This window comes from Manis javanica, chromosome Y, assembly GCF_040802235.1.
Source record: "Manis javanica isolate MJ-LG chromosome Y, MJ_LKY, whole genome shotgun sequence".
In the NCBI taxonomy this organism is placed as follows: domain Eukaryota; kingdom Metazoa; phylum Chordata; class Mammalia; order Pholidota; family Manidae; genus Manis; species Manis javanica.
In genome coordinates, this window is record NC_133175.1 from 3,742,230 (window position 1) to 3,766,522 (window position 24,293).

General features: G+C 35.3%; 1 protein-coding gene across 2 annotated transcripts in view; it reads right to left on the reverse strand.

The window, feature by feature from the left end:
* LOC108388984 (zinc finger X-chromosomal protein) overlaps positions 1-24,293 on the reverse strand; it is a 51,077-nt gene that overhangs the window by 5,544 nt on the left and 21,240 nt on the right. Inside the window, exons 2-8 of one of the 2 annotated variants that reach the window (XM_073228247.1) lie at positions 20,377-20,443; positions 19,699-19,787; positions 13,815-14,384; positions 2,099-2,251; positions 1,713-1,856; positions 1,182-1,328; positions 550-690 (exon numbers count right to left, since the gene is read on the reverse strand). In XM_073228247.1, the coding sequence (XP_073084348.1) occupies positions 550-690; positions 1,182-1,328; positions 1,713-1,856; positions 2,099-2,251; positions 13,815-14,384; positions 19,699-19,759 (1,216 nt within the window). In that variant the 5' untranslated portion in view covers positions 19,760-19,787; positions 20,377-20,443. The remainder of the gene's footprint in view (positions 1-549; positions 691-1,181; positions 1,329-1,712; positions 1,857-2,098; positions 2,252-13,814; positions 14,385-19,698; positions 19,788-20,376; positions 20,444-24,293) is intronic. The other variant, XM_037001118.2, reaches the window with a different exon arrangement.

Sequence of the window (24,293 nt, forward strand, 5' to 3'; positions counted from 1 at the left end):
TCTTTTCTAGTTTAAAATAAAGTAACAAAAGTCACATAAACTTAGATAAGTATAGAAAATCACTCATAAAGCTCAAGAATTTCAGGTTTGCTTATTCCATACCAAAATTAAAGTCTAACTACAGCTATTAAAAAATGTTAATAAATCAGTACACAAGACTATACAGAAAAAGAGTATGTCCAATGAAAGCATAAGTATTAGTATTGTTCCTCTGTAAATGGTACCTACTTATGCTGACAAAAATATTCTTTAAATTTCTCCATTTAAAGTTAATGAATATATTTTAGGGATTTATTTCCATTTCATTAAAATAATGTAAAATTTTCATTGTTTTTTTCTGAATGTGATTCCCAAACCTTTTACCCCAGAAATCCTTCTTGAATATCAATGAATTCTTAAAATTACATTTACAACATAAAAGTCCATAAACCAAGAACTACGTATCATCTACCAGTTAAAATACCATCAAAACCCCTGTGTGCATACATACTAGAATTTCATCTGAGAGTTCTGAAAGCATGCTGTGCTGTGGAACTCATGTACCCTCACCTGTTTGGTACTGCCTGGAATCAGGTCTTCTCCTTTTCTTTGGTTTTTGTTTAGCCAGTCTGCCAAGCCCAGCAGACTCATCTATGTGCAAGAGGGCACTTGCAGTGCCATTCCGGTTTTCAATTCCATCAGAATTATTACCTAACAATGTGCATTAAAAAAGAAGTTACATTCTTTAAATTATGAAAAATTAGGGATTCTTTATTTACTATAACAAAGGGGCATGATACTCATGAATGCCAAATTCCCATTATGTATGTGGTAATGGACTTTATGGGCCTATTTATATACCATAGACTATAGGAAGTGACTAGGTTCCAAATCTAGCATTCTGTCCCATGAACTCCCTTTGTTGTCACTCAAGATTATAGTCATGAGACAGCATTATTCATGTTAAAATTTTCATCTTGAAAGCATATGAACTTCTTACATAATAAACCCATGAAGGAAATTGTCTTTAAAATTAAAGGCAAAAGGTTGACAAAGGTGTATTATATAATAATCTTCTCCTTTGGCTTAAGCCATTGTACTGGTACTTTGTATCTGTGAAAACATAGACTATAGAAACCATTTTTCAATTCAGAATTCAGGTTTAGGAATCTTGCAATCCTCAAAGCTGCTATATGACTTACCATAAGCTGCAGCCCATGCTATTGGCATAAAGGTTTTGATTTCACTGTCATCCATTTGCTGCTCATGCACGGCAGCTGCTGCAACAGCAGCATCCTCCTCTCCTACAATCACTTCCATGTAAACTTCATCAGCAATTTCAGCAACATCTAAACAGAAAATTAATAGGACACTTCTTGAGCAGATTTACAGTGACCAAACAGAAAGGTATTTTTATTTGAATTCAGTTAAGACAAACAAGAGAAGGTGCAAACTTTGCTTATATAGTAAACTCTATGAACACTCCAGTTGCAATACAGTAAACTCTGTAAATGTTTGTTGACTGGTTCACTCCCTTCTTGGCTTTCACTGTAATTTGTTCTCACACTGTCACCCTAGTCATATATTATGAATCTTAGGCATATATCTTTTGGAATATGGCAGTACAAATATGTCTACAATAATGCTCATTTTCTTTAAATATTTATCATGTTTATAAAAACATCCAACACACAGAAACCCAATCTGTCTCCTTTGAAAAGACCACTACTTACTTAAATCTTCATCTTCTTGCTGAGACTCATTAACAGTCATATAAACCATCTTTTCCCTTGGTGCACGAACAATGTTATTCTGATCAAGTAACTCAACTCCATGGTCATTGTCAGGTTCACTCTCCACAATGTCTACAGTACCACCTATCAAGGAAGATAAGAGCTCCAAGAATTTATGTGAAAACTTCATTTCCAACTCTTTGATTTTAATAATTACCTCTTCTAATACTTTAATATTACATGGAAAATAGTTAATAGTACATGGAATATGTGTTACAAAAGTCATCTTCAGAAAAAAGTTCAGATGTTCTCATTTAAATCACCCAAAAATAAGCAGATTTAAGTGTCTGCTCAGGATGTATAACATGTTAAATGTTTCTTCTTACCTAAATCTTCATCTCCAGGGTCAGCTTTGAAAATGTACACCTTGATGACCTCAGGGCAAGTGCCATCCACTTTAATAAAAGGATCAATTTCTGCCTCTGTGTCCATGGTCATTCCAGAGGAACCATCATTTTCTACTTTCCCAGCATCATCCACTAAATAGAGAAAAAGTATTTCCTAAATGTTAACAGCAGATTCTAAAGTATTACGATTTTTCAAAGTCCTTTTCATAAATAAATCTCTAAAATTGGCCTATTTTACCTAGAAAATAAGAAACTCAATGAATACATTTTGAAAGTCTTCTAAAAGTGGGAAGACATATTAAGGTAAAAATTATTTTACCTGAAACGAACTCCAAAAAAAAAACTCCAGGTAGCCTTAAAAATTAACACAAGTAATGAAATGGTATACTTTATCTCTGTTTTTACATGTATCCTTAAGGTAAAAAGCATTACTGTATTCTCAAAGACCTTGAGAAACATTCTAGAAGTAAGATCAGCAAACTTGGTCTTAATACATTTTTAAATATTTGTATATTTTATTAGTACTATCTCCAGTCACAACTCCAAACCATTATTTATTCTTATTATTTCATCAGTTTTCAGGAATATATACTGCAATGGTCGGTGTAAATTCTAATATCAAACTGCTTAAATATAAAGCTACATACACACATAAAATATATGTATAAAAAGACACAGATATAAGACACAAACATATACACTTGAGTTAGTAACAGTAATGAGTCTCAGTCATTGCTGGCAAATGTGAAAAATGTACACTTAAAAAATATATGTATAAAAAGACACAGATATAAGACACAAACATACACACTTGAGTTAGTAAGTAACAGTAATGAGTCTAAGTCATTGCTGGCAAATGTGGAAAATGTATACTTAATACCTATGGTGTTCTCATATACCTTAACAAAGGAAGCCTATTTTCTGCTCTTGAAAAGAAAAGGTATACCCTTACTTACCTAAAGGGGCACATGATTCCTAACACTAGAAATTCAGGGACTATAAAACATTAATTTTGTATTTTAAGGTTTATAAAAAAAGGCAAGGAAACTAAGTATAGTACTATGCTTAATATTTGGGAAACAAAGTAAAAAATAATGTCTCAAAAAAAAAAAAAGACTGGATTGTAACAGACACTCAAAATATAATGCCCACCTTTCACCCATTGCTATCTCTGGCATAAAAGAAAGTTTGGCAAAGACTAATTTAATATTAGCCAGAACAATTCAACTCATCACAAAAGTTGGATTTACTGATGTTCAGGAAATGAAAAGACTAAAGGAATACTTCTGCTCCACACACAACTGGCCTATATGGAATAACTGAAGATAAAGCAGAGGGGAGCAGACCCAGAGCCAGAAGGAAGGTGGAGCTCGTTGTCTTCAATACCCTCAATTAAGACTTTTATTTCCCTTTTACTTCTCTTTCTGGTGTTCCCCTGCTAGATTCATTTTGTTATTCTTTTGGTTTTGTGTTTATGTTTTATTCAATTTAAGAATGAATCACAACTATAAATGAGATTTCGGGCTAGGTACTAGAGATACAAATACGAAAAAGTCATAGACTCAAGAACACTGTAATCAAGTGAGAAAGCAGATAATGAACATGATTATTTAAAAGTATAATTAATACTAACAATATAGCTACCACTGACTGATCACTGTAAGCACTACTTTACCTACACGAAGTATAGGAAAGAGGTGTTAAAATACCACCAACATTTTACAGCAGATTAAACTGAAGTTCTGAATGACTGATTTGAAATGACACAGCTAGTAAACGGCAAAGACAGAATTTAAAACTAAATCTATGTGAGTCACATCTAACATTCATCAATTTCTGGAGTCTTCATGTTTTCTATGAGACTGAAGTTAAAGGCAATGGTGATTTTTGAAAGATCAATAAATGATATAATTAAAGATAGTTTCTATTAGAGATCAGGTAAATATGTTCATGATTCAAGCACAACTCAGGTAACACTGTGATGACAGTTTTGATCACTCAGCTTTTTGTATCTTTGAAATACTTCTGTAAATTCCCTGTCACATTCTTCAGAAGACCCAAAACCTGCATTTGTCTAATAAAAATTCTTACCTAGAATACTAAGCTTAATATTTGAAAAACCAACATTAAAAAGTGAAAATACATTGCTATTTTAACTCAGTTTCTTACTTATTAGAAGTCAAATCATCCCCATCCCAAATAAATTACTCACAGAAAACTGCTTTCAAATAGCATCCTGAAATCTTACAAACATGGATATCCTATGTTCCACAGTAATAACAACACATGTACAGTTAAGAAGGAATATTTGCACTGGCTTTTACTGAATTGGAAATCACTGATACTCAATTAAAAGTGTTTTAGTGAGTTGCTATTTGGGGGCAAACTAAACTGGGCTGAGGACTCTATGTAGGATTTCAAAGAAACAGTAATGAGAATGAGTGGCAGGATCAAGATTATTAACTGATAAAAATACTTAAGCAATCTTTGGGAGTAATAGAGACCAGAGTTAAAGGATGAAGGAATTTGCCTTAAACAGGAGGAAAAACACTATTTCTTCCAAGACCTGAGGACAGGAAGTAATTGCCAACAGGAATGGAACTAGGTTGTTGTGTCAGGGAAGGCAGGAAAGCAGGAAAAAAATCCTGCCTGATGGCTTCAACCATATACACAACAATAAGAGGTAAGGACTCTGATTAACAGAAAGAAAATGGCAGAGACTTGGTTAAAAACATGAGAACTTGGAAGAATGAAGTGGTCTCCAGAATGAACGTGGTATCAAGTCTCAAAATATTGTTTTTTAGACTCTTTGCAACTATATATACATTCATACAAACATAACTATCTGAGAAGTATGTGACTTTTTAAATAAATGTGTGAGGAGAAATAGGTATTATGTCTTTAATTCTGGTCTGATGCATATGTGTTTTTTTCAAAGCTAATTATTTTCATGATGTATCCTGCAGACTGAGCGAAATAAGGTTAAGGAAATAGTTTAGGGAAGATTTTTCTTATTATGTTCTTAAAAATAAGTAATAATAACATAATGAAATATTAAGTCTACCTGAGAAGAGCAAAGCTCTTCTATTACTAGCAAAAAGCAGAATTCACCTTGAAAATTTAACCTTGAAAGTGAAAAATTCGCCTTGAAAGTCCTTTCTATTCTGTTTTTTTATTGGTTCAGTTATAGCAATTCAACCAATAAAATTAATATGAACTACTATAAAAAGTGACATTAACAAAAGAACTTTAGGTGCCCTATTACTATGCAAAATCTCACTTTAATTTTAAAACTGGCTTTAAAAATGTATTCCAGAAGGCTTAAAAAACTTGAATCATCAGATATATGACTTCCGCACCATGCCCTTTTAAGAAAGTATAGTGATGAAAAACTAGAGCTTTACAGTAGAAACTCTGCAAAAAGATAAATGTAAGGTCTGGAAGTTAATACTGCTTCTAATAATAATTATGTTTTACACACTATACATTTTTTTTAAAACTTCTTGATATTTTAGCTTTTTCCCCAAATTTTTATAAATTTAATATAACTTAATTTAATATAATAAAATTTAATTTTAATAAAAATTTAGGGATGGTATGTTTGTCTCAAGTCAGTGAGCTCATACTGAGTAAGAGTGAGGGAAGGGAATGAGAAAGATGTCTGTGTTTAGAACTTAAGTTTCTCATTTAATTTTCAGCTCATGTTATGTTACTTCTTCCAACTTATCAAGAAAATTCATTATAATTTTGCTAAGAAAAATGGTATCAGATTTGTAATGGAATTGCATATTCTGTAAACCTCATACAAAAATCTTTTATACTGCTTAGTGTTCCTATGGAAGTGTATGGTATGCCATTCACTTAAACTGCCTATCTCTCAATATCAATTGTTGAAGTCTAACTACTGCCCTAGAATTTAACAATTATCTATTTGTGCCCCTTCTCCCCATGTTTTCCATCAAACATCCCTAGAGACTATCAGTCAGCATTCCTAAAGTGAAGATACTGTCACCTGACTTTCCTGTTCTCTTTTTCCCACCAAGTAAAACAGAAATGAGTCCAAGCAACTAACATCTGTCCCAAGTGCTTTCTGCCTTGTCTTATCTCTGCCTATATGCTAACTCCACCAAATACCCTATAGGGTCTAGAAAAGATAACTCATATGGTCTTCATGCTTTATGTTCCAACTTTATTTTAAAATAAAAATACTACTTTTGGACAGGCTGAAACATCTAACTTAGCTCAAACCCAGAACTATCAATAACATTTACAAGACTTTTAGTCAGGTATTTATACAAATGCATAAGCAAAAGAATAAAAGGAAGAATGTATGTAAATGATTTGAATTACTAAAAAATTCTATTTTTATTAAAAAGTTTTTAAACTAGTACAACAAACCAGTTTAATTCCATAGTATGTCCTTGCATATTCTTCTAATTCTTATGCCCCCTTCATTTAACCACACTTGATTTGCAGAACCACAAACCTGCATAAGGTAGTTTTGTTTTTATACCTTTATCTATACAACTAAATTTGCACTTTAAAAAACTAATGCATTTATAGTGTCATTTTTAAATATTGTATATAATCCTTTAATGGACTGTACTATCCACATTTTCTCTTCAAACCACTACCATTACCTACCCACTTACGTTACTTATTTCTCTATGAAAAACTGACATATCCTAAAAGGTAACCCACTTAATTCCAGGCTATCCTCCTAACAAGTAAATCCATAAACTCTGTCTTCATAATATGTTACCATAACTACTAGTGCTCTTCCTATTAAAATCAATCCCTCTGCTTGAGCACTAAATCATACCTTCAATTACCTTTCATACCAGCAATTTATCTATCATCCTCTAAAGGAACATTTGTATCAAAAAACAAGTAAAGCCTTTCTCTCCCTCTAAAAATAAAGCCAGCTTGTCCCACTCCTTCTGCGAGTTTCTGCTCAATTTCTTCAACTCATCCCATTTCACACTCTCTAAATTCACTTCAGTTAGGCTTTTGCCCATGACTTCACCAAAAACTGTTCACCAGTGTCACTCAGGACTCACTGGACTCCCCCAATAGCAATGTTTAACTGTGTTTCACTTTTCTCACTTGGCTTCTGTACCCTAAGCTTTTGGTTCCCTCTTACCTCATTGACCCTGATTTCTCAGTCCTTTGCCAGTGCCTTTGTTCCCAGCTTCATAATGTGCTTAATCCTTAGTCTTTATTCCTTTATGTATACAGTATTTTTTCTTGATCTCCTTCTATCTTGTGGTATAAATTTTATCTATATACTAAGAACTCCAATTTATATTCTCAGTCCAGATCTCTCTCTTGAACTGAGATAAGCACATCCATTTCCTTTCTGATTTCTATCAGAAGATTCAAACTTGAAGTTTCCCCTAACCATGTCATCTCTAGGCATCCCTAATTGTACCCACTAAACAAACTCCTCTTTTAAGGAGTACTTATTTATTTAAAGCACTTTCTGATAACACGTATGATTCAATTATTAATTCTATAGATAGACAAAAATTAATTCTATATACATACTAAAAGCAGTCTCCAAAAGGAAAAGGAGCTTACATCTGTTTTATTCCCTTATTCCTGAATCTGCAACACTGCCTGGCAAATAGAGTAATTCAATATTCATTTGTTAAATGTGTAAGTGTTGATTTTCAAATAGATGACTATTATTCCAAGAAAAATACACTTAAAAATATCATTCTTCTGGGTGATGCTGCGGTTGTGGCTGCATCCACCCCACCGTTTCCTGGACTTGCCATTGGAATGAGGAGGGAGATGTCTAGGCTGGCATGTGCATACAGTGAGACAACGAATTTGACCGGATCTGTACTGTTGGAACTCAACCAGGAATTGGAGGGGTGCAAGTCGTAGCACTCCAAAATCTTATGAACATAGACTATCTACGGTTAAAAGAACATATGGGATGTGAACAGATCCCAGAAATGGGCTGCTTTAATTTGTCTGATGGTTCAAGTACAGTTGGACAATATCCATCATATCATAGACAAATTTTCACAAATGCCTAGGGTGCCTAAATGGTTTTCTTGGCTTCACTGGAGATGGATGGTAATTTGCTTTGTTTATGTCACCGTATTCCTATTATGTTAATATGTGTGTGCAAATTAGTTAGTAGTTTAAAACCTATACATACTTAAGGTACTCTACAAGAAGATATGTCAAAGAAATAATCAATCCTCCCATGTTTTCTTCCATATGCTACCTCTATGGCTTTTCTTCTTCCTTCCTAATTACAACCCTTAAATAGAATTCGTGCCTCATATCGAATTTACCGAGTATCATAACTCCTCTAGGTGGTAAAGATACCTCGAGACAAGTGCTGGGCATAGAAGCCACAGGGCATAAATCTGCAAAGAAGTAAAAAGCTAACCTTTTCAAACAATATGGCTTCTCTCTCACTTACCAACTTTACATTTCCCTGTATGGCCCCAGAAGATGACTGGTTAGCCAGAGACGGGTAAGATTCCTCAAGGAAGGAACAACCTATGACAGGCACAGTCGCAGGGAGGCCATAAGGTGAGAAATTGGGGATCAACAGCGGTGAGGCTCAGAACCTCAACCCCCTGCTTTGAGAGAAATCTTCTGCATCCGTGGATGTCTTGCTGCCCTTGTCTAGCCTGGATTAATACTTAGTCCATAGGCACACACCTGATCATCTGATCATCTACATTTGCCCTCTTACAGCACTAAACTATGTTTTCTACCTTTATCTTGCATCTACCTACCACTTCAGCATTTTATTAAAAATAAAAATAATAATAATAATAGGAGAAATGTGGGATCAACATATAAATCAAGTACAAAAATCAAACGAATATTCATATTTGACCTGATTGTTTATAGTTCATAATGCGTGATCAAAACTGAAAGTTTCTGTGATGAATGCCCTTGCACTGTTCACCATGTAAGAATTTATTCACTATGTAAGAATTCGTTCACCATGTAAGAATTCGTTCACTATGTAAGACCTTGTTCGTTATGCTTCAGAAGATTGGAGACTGACGAGAATTAGGCTTGAGATGGATTAATGATTGTGCATTGAGCACTGATCCCCCTATACAGAATTTTATTGTTGTTAACAACCATTTGATCAATAAATATGAGAGATGCCCTCCCAAAAAAAAAAAAATCAATCTAAAAAAAAAAAAAGACTGCAATTGTGTTTTAAATGCAGTATTTACCATCATCTGCATGAAAGAGGGAGAAATTAACACACACAACATGCTATATGAAATATTTTATGGTAAAAACTTTGGAGGTAATTACTTTTTATTGTATAAACAGTGTGTACAAATGTTTGGCCTAGTTTTAAATCAAGATCAGTATCAGTCATCATTATCAGTTCATCCATTCTTGAGCCCTTTTTACTGAGTCATTTTATTTGTATGTTTTATTACCAAAGAGCAACTCCACTACTCATGTTAATGTTTCTAAAATCCTGGATACCCAAGATGACTTACATGTAACTTTGACTTAAGAGTAAATTGGCTTGCATGAAATTCTTAGGCTACAGTGTCCTAAGAATTTTTAGACACTGAGGTACTAATCTTACGGCACTGTTTTGATGTGTGACTATGTTTATTTTTTATCCTTACAGAATATAACTATGATTATGACTTGTTTTTTACTTTGTTAAATTCTTGTGACAGTGAATTGCCTCAGATAATTCCAAACATTCTTTTTTGAATATTGAGATAAAATTCAAATATGTAACATTCACCTTTTACATTGTACAAAGGGTCCATTTTTAGTATATCTATAGCTGTGCAGCCATCATCACTATCAAATTCCAGAAAACTTCCATTACCCCATAAAGACACTTCTATATCCTTTAACTAACTCTATTCCTGAACCTATCCTACAGTTAGATTAGGCCACCATTGATTTATTTTTCCTTATAGACATATGCTTATTCTATACATTCCACATATCCCTAAGTTTCAAAGCTCATCCATGTTGTAGTAGCATGTATCAGTGTTTCATTCCTTTTTTTTACTCCATTGTATGATGATACCTACCCCATTTTTAAGATCAGTTCATCAACTAATGAGCATTAGGGTTTTTACATTATTTTGGAAAAATAACTTATTAATCCTGCAATGAACAGTAAAAACTGTTGTATGGGTATGTTTTCAATTTTTCTGGGTATATACTTAGAACAGTTGGGTCAAACAGTACATCTATGTTTAACTTTTTCAGGAAATACCAGATTTCCCAACATGGCTACATAATTTTCTATTCCCTCCAGCAATTTATGAATGTTCCCAAACCTTCCCAATCTTACCAAAACTTATTTTCCATGTTTTAAATACTGATCTGAGTATGTCTGAAGTGGTATCTCATTCTGGTTTTCAATTTCATTTCCCTAATGACTAATCACACTGAGCATTTTCATGTGCTTTCTTCTTTGGGGAAATGTCTTCATGAAATTCTTCACTTTAAACTGTACTGGTCTTTTTTTTGCTAAGTTGTAGTTCTTCTTTATTATGGTTTCTAGACTATATAAATATATATGCTTTACATATATTCCATTGAGTTTTCTTCTCACTTTAACTTTTTGAAACAACATCATTTTCAAACATGACAAAGGTTGCTATTTTTTGTTTTGTGCTTTTAGCACATCAAAAATACACCTGTTTCCTTCTAAAAGATTTAGGATTTTACCTTCTCCATTTAAATCTTTGACCTTTTTAACTTATTTTATGTATGTTCTGAGGTAGTGGCGCAAATTCATTGTTTTACATATGGACATCAGTTATCCCAAATTCACTTGTTGGAGACTATTCTCTCTCTCTTGAACTACCTTCACACTCTTGTGCTAAAAAATCAATTGACCACAGATGTGTAAGTTTACTTCTGGACTCACAACACTGCTCTATAGTATATGTATGCCCTTATGCCAAAAGAGCAGAATCTGGATTAACGCAGATGTTTTTGTTTATCTGAAAATATTTAAATGTTTCCTTCATTTTTAGTTTTAGCTAGACATAGAATTCTTAAGCTACCGGTCTGTTTTCCTTCAAAAGGTTAAATATATCATCCCTTCTAACTTTCATGTGTTCTGATCAGAAAACATTATCCTTTTGAGGAAGGATTACTTGAATGTGATGAGTCAGTTCTGTCTTGCTTTCAAGATTTGTTTTTGCATTTTAATAATTAAGAAGTCCACGGAATTTATTATCTTGTATGTCTAATTACTGTTTTCCATCAAATTTGTAAAGTTTTTAGCCATTACTTCTTGAAATACTTTCAGTCCATTTCAATCTTTCTTCCCCTCTGGCACTGTGTATATTAGTGTGTTTGACAGTGTTCCATCAGTGTATGTTGCTACATTCAAGTTTCTTCATTCATGCTTCCTTCTTAGGCTGGATAGTATCATTTGATGTTTACTTTCACGTCTGCTGATTCTTTCTGTAGCATTTTCAAATCTACTTTGGAGCTCCATTTATGAAATACTCTGCGTACTGTAATTTTTGAGCCCAGAATTTCTATTTGCTTCTTTTTATTTAATTTCTCTTTATTGATAATCTGTATATGGTGAGAGACATCATTCTCATATTTTCCTTTTTTTATTCTTTACAGTTTCCTTACCTCTCTGAACAAATTTAAAACAGCTGATTTAAAATCTTTTAGTAACTTTGTCTGAAGTTCCTCAGTTTGAGTTTCTATTTACTGTACTTTTTCCTGTGTTTCAGTCTTGATATCTTGTTTCTTTGCATGTCTCATAATTTGGCCAAAAACTTAAGATTTTTTACTTAATGTGGCAACTCTCGAATTAAGATTCTCCCTTTCCCCGGGGTCTCTTGTTGCTGCTGTATTTAGTGACATTAATGAACTAATTTCATAGTTTGTATTCTTTGTGCAGCCACTCAAGTGTCTGCTTAGTTAGGTAAAAATTCAGCTGTTGACTGGAGCAAGATTTCCACACATGGGTAGAACCAGTAATTTTTCCAAAATCTGCAAAGGAGATCTGTGTGCATGTTGAAACACATCTTCAGCATTCAGCCAGTTTTATACTCCACACTGGCTTTTACTTCCTACTTGAGATGACCTTCAAGGTTAACCGAAAGTCTGAGCTTCAGGCCTTGCCAGTCTTTACTTAGCATGGGCATGACCCTGGGCATTATCACATTCAAGATCCCCAGGAGTATGTTTCAACTTTTCAAAGCCACCATGGACATCTCAATCTAAAGCTTTTCCTAAGTTTTATGGTGACAAAGTCTATTGTTTGCCCTAACTGCATCTATTGCCTTAGTGATAACTCAGTAATAACTCTGGTATTTTTTGGTACTTCCTGTACATAATTCCTCTACATAGTAACAAAAATCCGTCAGTTCTAAATAGGTTCCCTCTACCCTTCTTCTCTGAAGAACTTTTAAGTTACAATGCAGCCTTAAAGGCAGTACCTTTCCTAGAAGGAAGAAAAAAAAAGGGTACCAAGAAAATGGAAATCACCATCTAAATTTATCTTGTAAAAAAAAAAATCAATAATTAAGTTTATATTAAAATTAAATCCTACATTAGTTACAAAAAATAGCAATCCCACCCATCTTTCAAAATAGATTACAAGCTCAACACTGTAAATTATTAATAAGTGCCTCAACACTTTATCTAGAACAAGCTTTTATACAGAGAATGAATTCAATGAATGTTTATTAAATTAACAGAACCAGGCTCTTGACAGTTATTAAGCTAGTTATTGTCATAAAGTTGGGAAGTGTTGGTATACTTTGGTCCTTATAAGAGGTAAATGAATGCCTTGTCTCTCTGCCCACCAATTCCTGCAGTGCTTTGCCCAAAGACACTCAAGAGAAACAGACTTGTACTTAGTTTTGGTTAACACTCAAAACTCTACCTATATTATTAAACTGGATTCCCAAGACCTTAGTAGGCCTATGAGCTAGTGATTGAGATAACTTAGTTACTTAAACTAGCAGGCAGATGATGAGGCTAGATAACAAAATGAAACTCAATTAAGGTAGAGAATACATCTAAAAACTGAAGTCAGAAAGGTCAGAGACATCTATACAGAGATTCTACTAAGAAGACTGTTATGACAACTGCTACCTAAGCAAAATTATATCTAACAATGTCCTGATTGTTAAAGTAACACAAACTAGAAAGCCAGCATATGGAAAACCATCTCATAAGGAATAGTGAGTGGAATATTACATTTCTAATCAACCTGAAGTTATTTGTTTTTAATCTTGCAAATAATTACTTTATTTCAAGGCTTTAAACTAATGTAGTTCCAAACATCACTTTGAATAAGATTATTACTCCTGGTGTGGAAGTGTGGAAGAAAGATAGCAATTGACTATGCAGTAAAGACAAAAAAATTCTCTTCAAATTGAAATTCGAATTTCAAGTTTTAATAGTAATTCTGGTAAGGCAGGTAACAGCCTGATCATAGATTAATCCTATTCTTTTTAGCCTTTATCTTTCTATTCCATCCTTATGTGAAATTACTCTTTATCTTGTACCACTTCACCTTTATTAATTATGGTTTATTTTATAGGTTTCAAATTAAAACAATGCACATGGCTTATAAATTTATCTTAATTTTATGTAAGGTTAGGTTAAGAAAATATCACCCTGATTTAAGACAAGACAGCCTTCAAAACACCTTTGACAATCACTGTACCCCAACACTTACAGGAAATCATAAGGTAGTCCTCACAGTTGCCTTTGTCATCATCTTGCTGGTCCACAGGGATCCCATTGGCATCTATGACTGCTTCAGAGGCAGAATCTGCTACCAATACTTCTTCTGAAACTACATCAGTTGTCAGGGGATCAGTGATGATTTCTGCTTCTACTACACTATCATGAACATGTTTATCAGCATGTCCAATGTTAGCCACATGTATCGATTCCCTTGTCAAGACATGTTCTGGCATAGACATTGAGGCTGAAGTAATTTCAGAAGCTAAAACATCATCTGGGACTGTGCAATGTGCTAAAGAAACTTCTTCGGTTACATCTGAATCCAGCACTTGCTCAGGAATGATGACTGTTTCAGATACATCTGCTTCTTCTAATATATCTGAGCACTGAACATCCTCAATAACAACATCCTCAATAACATCTTGGATTACAACTGAATCTGGGTCATCAGGAACAAAGTTATGTACAGTTATATCTGAATCCACAACATCTGAAACAAAAACTGTTTCTTGAACTTCCACAACAATTTCATCACCATCCATGTGTGTAGCATCAGTTCCTTCAAAAAACAAAAATCAAAATCACAAACTTCAGGAAGGCACGCATGACTATCTCAAATAATATAAAAGTTATTTAACATCCACCAGAAAAACAGCCTATATCCTCAATTTTCTCATACATTAAATTAAGGAAATAAAGCAAGAATCTACTTTTAAGAAACAGAAAATTTTAACACAAAATCTTTTTACTCAACTGTAGTCAACTAGTAGGTCAAGAAATACTAGGAAAAGAAAAAAAATGGGGCAGACACAGAAGAGAAATACTCATGAAAAATTTTTAGAACTAAGATGAAATATTAAAGGATAATTTTAAAAGTAACACAAATTCAAAATTGGTAATTTTCTTTCATATCAGTTCCATTTCATTTCTCTCCAACTGTCTCAAATCAATATTTTCTTCATTACATCTCCACATTTCTTTTCTTTCCTTTCTTTTTCTTTCACACTTTATAATCTTCCCACTCTACTTTAGTGTAATAGTCCACCAGCAACCTCCATTTATGACGATATTTAGAAATTATCCTCTGAATCTAGGATATAAAAAATTGGGTCATAAATAGAGGGCTAGGAGGGTGCAGTTAAGGAGACAGGAAGAAAGACAACTAACCTCTGTATAGATAAGATGAGTAAAAGCACAACTGCTCTAGTGCAGTACAGGATGAAGTTGGTTTAAGTGGGACCTACCTCAACTTCATCAGCAATTAGCTTCCTTCTATTGTCCCACATTACAATCCCCCAGACAGTTTCTTACAATACAAATGCCCTACTTAACCTTGCAGTTAAGGAATGAAAGTAGAAGGGTCAGTCAATTGGGGCTCAGTGAGATCCCAAGATTGCACAGATTATAGTGCTCAATAAATATTATTCAATGAATGCTATGAGTGGGAGTACAAATAAGTCTTATCAAAAACAGAAGAAAAGATAAAATATAACAGATCTATTATCTTGGGTCCTGATCCAGAGAAAAGTAAACATGAAAGTCTTAACTAACAAGATACTCAGTCGATCACTGCTCGGCTTACGTTTCTAAGCAGGTAAGTGCGCAGGAGCCTAACTCAATGACTGTGTGTAACATGCCACAAGAGAAACACACAGATTCCTCAACAAACAAGAATTACCAAGGGCCAAGGAGAAGTAAAAGTTGTAGATAGTCTTTACTTTAAAGTAAGTTAATAGTCACTGAAATCATCCATAGAAATCGTTTTTCTTTCATTTATACAGAATAATTCTATAAAATGCTTTAAAAGCATTTGTCTTTGATGTTTGTAAAATAATTCACATGAAGCAATTATCACTTTCATCTCTATTTTACAAACATAAATGTTAAAGTTACAAACATAAATAAAAGTTATGGCAAAAGCATGGGTTAAGAGGTCTAATTCAGAGAGAAAGTCTGGGACCCTTACTCATTTTGTTACCTGGGACAAGTCATTTAACCTTTCAGTGTCTGTGTCAGTAAAATGAGGACAGAAGTTATCTGCCACATTTTTCTCATGAGACTCTTTTGAAGATCAAATAAGAATGTATGCAAAGTGTTCTGAAACACTGTAATGAGAAGTTTCATTATTATTAGAACATATGAAAACAGAGGCCCTGGCAGATTAAGTGACTTGCTCAAAGATGAATGAAAACCCTAAGTGTTAGGAATCAGGGCTAAAATGCAACAGCACTTCAATCTACCACTAAGTCAATGACCCAGGCTTATATGTGGCAAGATTAATCTAGTAAACACTGTTGAGTTTTTCTCCAAAGAACCTAGTCTCTATTTCAAGCACATTAATTAAACTTCACTAAATTTAAGGAAAGAAAGAATTATAATTTTCCATTTATTTTCAAACTGAAACTACCAAACATGAGTGAAGACTATCCCAAAAATTGCATAACACACACACACACAAACACACACACACACACACACACACACACACACACACACACACACTGGATTTAATCAGAAAGCATATTAAGAATACGGTTTCTTGAGAGTTGCTTCCTACGCTATATCACATAGCAACAGGACTATTTAAAATTCAATGTGTATAGTCATTAAAATGTTAAATTCTAAGAGTAGCTATGCAATAGTTAGCAATTTTACATTATAAATCTGATACAGTTACTTTACAACATTGTGTACTTAAGAGCAATGAGTAATCTGAAATTATACTTTTTTTCCATTGTTAGAACTTCATGAATATAATTTTCCTTGGACAGCTAGAAAATGAGATAAGATTCCACCTGTCTGATGCATAAGGTTCTTTTAAGGAAGTCTTTTGAGAAACAGGGTTATAAAGCAGGACACACAATCAAAATGCTGTGGGCCTTGAGTTTATATTCCATTATTTCCTGGGTGAAGAAGAACAAAGAAATGACATGATTTATGTGTTATTTTAGGATAATTACTCTATGCTGTCAAAGATAAAAGAAAGAAAAGAGAAACAGTTTACTATTAGAAACTCAGAATGTGACAACAGTGCCAAGACTAAGAGTTAGGAACTGGCATAATGAACAGTATTGTAAACAGACTTTCAAGCCCAATTCACTCTAACCTGCCTTGCCTTGTTTGGTGTCCATGCCACAGTCACAGGAACTGTGGCTATGTCATATGACAGCTTATCAGGACTTTGAACATGTAATTAAGGTATGAATTTTAAGACAGGATGATTACACTGAATAATCTGGGTGGGTCCAATCTGATCAAATGAACCCTTAAAGCATAGAACTTCCCCCAATAGCGTCAGAGAACTGAAGCAGAATTTTAAGTTTGAGAAACTCAATTCATTCTTGCTTTCACCTGGAAAACATGAGAAAGAACACAGCAGCTGCAAAGAGCAAAGACCAGTCCCTTTAGTTGGCAGAAGCAAGGAAATGGGAACCTTAAACCTACAACTATAAGGAAGTAAATACAGCTAAAAACATGAATTAGCTTAGAACTGGAATCACATCCAGAGTCCAGGAAAGAAAGAACCCTCTGCCTGTATCTTATGTCAGGATTTGTCAGATTTTAGACATTTCAAATTTAAAGCAGAAAGCTCAGTCATGCCATGCCAGACTTCAATAAGACAATAAATTTTACTATTTTTAAACTGCTAAATTTGCTTAATTTTTGGTGCAGTAATAGAAAGGAATATAGATTTTGGTATCACAGAGTGCAACACTGCTGTACAAAATAAGTAAAATGTAAGGTAAAGTGGCTCTAAAATATGAAATTCCCTTGAATAGAACACTAGGTATGAATATGGATGTTAGCAGTTCATGCTAGTCAGAATCCAGAAAGAAAAACAACCGAGGTAAAGAAATCCTCTATGGACTCAGAGTACCTAAGTCACCATGTCCAGTCATAAGATCCCTGCTTAATAAGCCCCCAAAAAGAACTGAGAAACGTGTTACTGAAAAGTAATGGAAGGAATATCCCTGTTATGTTGTTGGCAGTTGGGTCAGCAAAACTGTATCCTCCAGTTATGGAAAGCATGACAATAAACTCATAGAGGTTTTAGCAGTGCAGAAGAGTGACCTAGTTTCTTCTTACAATTAAATTCAAAATAAAAAGACAAATTGTAAGAAGAAACATCAACAAAGTAAGCAGGACTTAACAATTTGGGAAATTCTCAGCCCATACAGATAGCAAAAAAGGAAAAAAAAGTTGAAATTAGGGGTATTTAAAGTCCAGAAAGGCTGTTAAAGAGAAAACGTACTATATGGTTCTATAAATCCCTGAAATCTCAAAAAAAAAACACAAAAGGTCTGAGAATTCAGTTATATGTCTCTTTGAGGCTATTAAGGGTGTGCCTGACAGATAACCTCAACAGATTAGAGTGCTGTGGAGGACCTTAAGGGCATTACCCCCAAATCATCACCTAAGAAGTCAAAAAGAGATAGAATTATCTCTGAAAGGTATGTAAATGAATCTGTCGAAAGAAGTAAATTTTGATGACACACAAGATGAACAAATTCTTTAAACAATTTATGCCACTATGCACAATGCTAGCTTGTACTGGTGGCTTGGACTGAAAGGGACAGAGAAAGTAAAATATAAATAGAACACTGTTGGGACTCCCAAACTGTAGAGATAGGAAGCAGGCTGCAAAAAGTAACTCAGCTAAAAACGGCTGCTATCTTCGCTAGCAAGGATGATTCAGAGAGAGGAGCCATGATTCCCCAAAGGATTCCCAGGGCTTGAAATCTAATGGAGTCTACCCAGCAGGCCTTCAAAACTTCTTGAGGCTGTTAACTCCATTTTACCTTCCTTTTCATCCTATTTGAACCAGAATATTCAAAAATTGTTCTATTATTTATGTTGGGAATAGCTAACTTTTCTTTACCTTTACAGATCCACAGATGAAGTGGAATTGTGTCAGGAATTGTACTTAACTTACTATACCCAGAGTATTATCAATACATGATTTAGATGGTATTAGAGATTTCTAAACTGCTTTATTTCAGATGGGAATTCTGGATGTTAAAAGTCTGAGAACCTCAAGAGAGAGAGAGAACAGAGAACAGATTTTACATTTGGAGGGACATAAATCGTTGGGGACCAGAATGCAGACAATGAGGCCGAATGGTATCTCAAAGATATCTAAACCCAAATTCCTGGATCTTGTAAATACCTTATGTGACACGGTTAAAATAAAACCATGCAGCTATAACTAAGGTTTTGGGGTTAGATAGGTAGATTGTCTTAGGTGGGCTTCTGACTGGAATCAAGGAGATATTGGAAGGAAATGGCAAAAAGACCCAAAACATGAGAAAGACTCAATTGCTACAACTAGAAGGAACCACATGCATAGCATGGACTGCCTGCAAAATGGCCCTAACAGGCAATAGGGAAACAAGAATCTCCATTTTAAAACCACAAGGAACGAAGTTTGGCCAAAAGCACGAATGTTTTTGAAAGAAGATTCCTCCTCAGAGGCTCCAAAAAGGAGTGCAACTCTGCCAACAGTTTGGTTTTAGCTTTGTGAAACTACAGAGAACCCAGTTGAGCCACAATGACCTACAAACTGGCACTATTTTAGATCACTAGATATGTGGAAATGAAGTGGTACACAATAGAAAATACAAGGAGAAAAAATAAAAATTTTCAAAGGGAGGACTAATAGGACTTAGAGGATTACTAGGGAAAAAGAATAATTAAAGATAATAGATATTAATAATTGATGGTGTTACTGACAAGAATATGAGTTGGCTGTGAGATTTTGACAGGATAACAAAATACCCCAAGTATGAATCAATGTAAGATCTAGCAATTCATCTTTGTGTAAGTAACTCCAATCTGGATGATTGAAAGTGTAATAACCTGAGAAACAGGTATACCTATTTCATCAAAAAATGAGTTTGGCTCTTGCGGCTGCAACTCAAGTTCATCTTCATCCATGGCCTTTGATTCTCATTAGTCACAGCTCCTAAAACCAAGGAATAAAGTATACCAAACATTAATTATTTTTACACCACATATTTAAAATGCCATAATTACATTTCTGAAATGTTCAAATCTCTTAACTTATCAAAAAATCAATGTAAAATAAAAACAAACACACTGATTTCCTATGACACATGGGGAGTCACAGCATAAGAGCAGCTAACACCAAAGGCTAGTGATGTTGGAGGATTTTGATTGTTTTAATTATGGTACTACTTTATAAACTGCACAAATCTTAAGTGTTTAATCTTGATAAATACATATACATACACACACACATACATGTATGTAAACTTGTATTACCATTATTCAGATTCAGAATATAGAACATTTCTTAAACTCCAGAAGACTCCCTCTTGCCTCCTGTCCATCAACAGCCCAATAACTCTTTGAGGTTCAACTTTAATGAATTTTGCAGAGTGCTAGGAGACTTTCGGCAAGATTTTATTATATCTTAAAGTATTCTGCAATCCTTCTAATAAATTACCAAATGATAAAAATTCAAAGTTCATAACAATGGTAAACACTCTTTTTAAATTTCTGCACAGCTTACAATGACCTCCTTAACTGACCTTCTGACTGCAGAAATACTTCTCATAGTATATTTACATTCCCAGGACACAGCTGAATTGGTACCAGCTATGAAAAAGCAAAAAATAAATTTATCTTTGAGCACAATAAAATTAAATTTCCATCTGTAAGATGTATGAAACCATAAGCAAAAGTTCTCCCTCTTTTGCTCTCCTGCTGACTAAAACTATAATATATGAACATAAGAGCTGAATAATGTCATTTAGCAAATATGACTTAGTTAGCAAGGGCAGCTGAAGAAAAACCAGTCCCAACTCCCAACACCAAAAAAGTTAAAATACAAAGAATCTAGTACATGCTTGAAAGGCAAGTGAGTAGAGAGAGGGAACAGAAGGGGAGGTTTACCAGGGGCAATGATTTACTTACATTGTTAAGCACTACACAAAATTAGCTGGCTTTCCTATCTCCACTTTCTCACTTTCTAAAAGCATATTCAACAGTAGTATCAGGTGCAGTTTCTTTAATCTTGTTCATTTTTGCTGACAATATACAAAACATAAACTTCTTGTTAAAATTTCAAGTAATACAGGATATTCTCTACATTCATGCTCTGTCACTTAAGGCCTAGATCCTGGAATGGAAAGGCAGGCCCTCCCAGAGTTAGCCAACTCCTAGAGGTAGCAAACACTTCTCTGCTGGTGCAAGCTGATAAAGAAATGATCCAATTACACCCCCACAGCTAACCATCCAACTACATACCAAGCCAACATGCCACACCTTCCTGGAAATAAGCATGGCCAAGTACCAAACAACTAAGCACAGTCCCTTTTCAAAGACCTCTATAATTACTTACATTATACAATCTTGAGCTTAGCACAGTGCCCATTTCTTCCCACCAGAAGCCTTAAGGCTCTGGGCCATGACTCCTGACCAACTCTGGTTCTTCCCTTTTGTGGCCCTTCATGGAATGAATGGCATGCTTTCTCTCCCCACTTTCATCTGTAAGTATAAACTTCTCTCATTACAATTTTTGTAACTGATGTTTACCATGCCTAAGTAGAAAATCTTCGGTACATTTTAACACATGTGAAAATGAATTTCTAAAGCATACTTTAAATGATGCCAGACATCTATTCAGAAAGTTTTAATGGCTCCCTAATGACTTCAAATAAAATTCTTGGTCTTCAATCCTGTAAGATCTAGCCAACTACCTTTCATTATTCTCACAATTTCCATTCACTCATTTTTACACCCTTCCTCCACCTTCCTGTTTCTGTCCCTCTGACAAACAAAAATACATGTCTATAAAACCCAAAACGTATACTTGGTTCTGGCTTTTTCCTGCCTGAAATGTCTTTCCACATCATCTCTGCCTTTATTCATCTTCCCACATACATGCAAAAAGAAAATGCTAGAAACAAATCCTGCCTCCTCTGAATTTCCATAGCACTTTGTCCTTCCTTCTTATTTGTAATTTTTAACGTATGTCATGGTTACTTATGTTTATTGCTCAGACATTAAACCACAAGTTCCTTAAGTAAATATGTAAGAAACTCAGCTGTAATTTCTAACTTGTCACTTCTGACACATACCCAATTCATTTCAAGAAACAGCAGATCTTATGACATATTCAAAATAATTCATGATGGCTATATTAATAATTATTTTTCAACCACAGAAAATGGAAAATGTACATAGCTAAGTTAAGTTTTTACTACTACCTCTTTCCCCAAACTCTCTGGTTTTGTACTTCTTTTCCTTTTTTTTTTACTATAAAAGAATAAATGCAAAAATTTACTGCAAGAAATTATAATTTTTAATTAAATAAAATCTTATGAAATTAAGACATAAGGATTACAAGTGATTTGTTATTTAAAGTGTCTTCTAGTTTCCCTACAAAAGTCAGTATCATTAACTCTAGCAAAAGTTCAGCCTGGAATATCACACCTGAGTAAGAGTTTTCTACTGTCCTGGCCTCAAAGAACACTGATTAGACAATCACACACAGGTTAGAGAGCATTTGTGGACAAGAGGCCAGCAGAGAAATTCCAGCACTATTAAGGGGACAAAAAAGAAATCCAAGATTGAACAGACTAAGGAAGGTAGACAGGCAGTTTCACTTTATCCTCGTCACCCCTCCTCCAAGGCAGCATAGCTCAGTGCCCAGAAAGTCCTGTTTGGCCCACATTTCTCCCATGGGGAAAATGAGAAAATGTGAGTTAGTGCCCAGCTTTCCCAGTTGTGCAGGATGCTCCAAGAGATCCATTGCTTTCTCACCCCACAGAGAATAACTGAAGTTTTGCTGCATGACCAGATTGCAGGGAGAAGTTGTGAGAACAAAAGTCAGGGTTCTTGCAAGAAATTAAGACTCCACTTAAACCACCACAAACTGCTGGGGATGCCTGGCCTATAGATCCCACCAACTGACCCACGGGAACCTGATGCTATACATGGCTCACCTACACACATCATCCGAAACCAGGGCTGGTTCCCAACAAATTCAACTGCCAATACATTCAAGAGTAGACCTGATTCTGGGACAGAGAAATGACACAAACTTGAGGATTCAGCACCACACTAGGGAAAGCAACTACAGGACTCCCAGTACCCAAGATTTTAAGGAACATTAAAAAGAAATCAGCTGGAGCAGAGAAGAAAGATGGCCTGGGACTGCAGTTTAAGGAAGCTGTCTGCAAGCCAAAGAGAGAGGCCTGCTGGCACCTTGATCTGGGACTTAAAGCCTCCAGAATTAAGAAGAAACTGGTCAAGAAGAGCCAAGATGGCAGTATGAGTAGAACAGTGGAAATCTCCTCCCAAAACCATATATATTTTTAAAAATACAACAAATGCAACTATTCCTAAAAGAGAGACCAGAAGACACAGGACAACAGCCAGACTACATCCACACCTGCAAGAACCCAGCGTCATGTGAAGGGGGTAAGATACAAGCCATGGCCCTGTGGGACCCGAGCGCCCCTAACCCCAGGATGTGGCAGGAGGAGAGGAGACGGAGCGGGAAGGGGGAGGGAGCACAGGAATCCTAAATAGCCAGCCTTAGCCATCTGCACCAGAGCACAGGCACACAGTGCATGCGTGGGTGCTGGAAATGAGGGGAACAGGACAGTAAGACCTGTGAGCAGATCTCCGCAGCTGGCACCCCAGGGACAAAGAAAAGCGAGTGCTTTTTGAAAGTGTTAAAGGGACAGGGACCCCACAGCTGGATAGGACACAGCACAGCAGCTGGAATCCCAGGAAACTACAGGTGCCCTAACCCCTGGGCGGCAGCGCAGCTCAGAAGCTCCTCATGGCAATAAATACCCTCCCACCTGTTCCCCTCGGACGCAGCTCCGCCATATTAGAGGAGCAGACTGAGGCCAACCACGACCACAGCAACCGTGGAGCTTAACTCCACAGCGGCTGGGAAAGAAACAGAGGTGCCGTCTGCGTGCAACTGTTCAGCACAAGCCACTACAGGTCGCTGTTCTCCCAGGAGAGGAAGGCCACAACACAGCAAGACAGGATGTTCTCCCAGTCGACACATGCACCAGCTCTGCACAACTACCTCTATCACCATGAAAAGGCAGAAGAATTTGATACAGACCAAAATCACAGAGTCAACTCCTGAGGTGATAGACCCAATCACTCTTCCTGAAAAAGAATTCAAAATAAAGGTCATAACCATGCTGATGGAGCGGCAGAGAAATATGCAAGGCCTAAGGGATGACATCTGCAGTGAGATTACAGAAATAAAACAATCTCTGGAAGGATTGATAAGCAGAATAGATAAGATGCAAGAGGCATTTGATGGAACAGAAATCAGAGAACAGGAATGTATAGAAGATGATGCAGAGAGAGAAAAAAGAATCTCAAGGAATAAAACAATATTAAGAGACCAGTGTGAACAATCCAAAAGGAATAATATCCGCATTATAGGGGTACCAGAAGAAGAGAGAGAAAA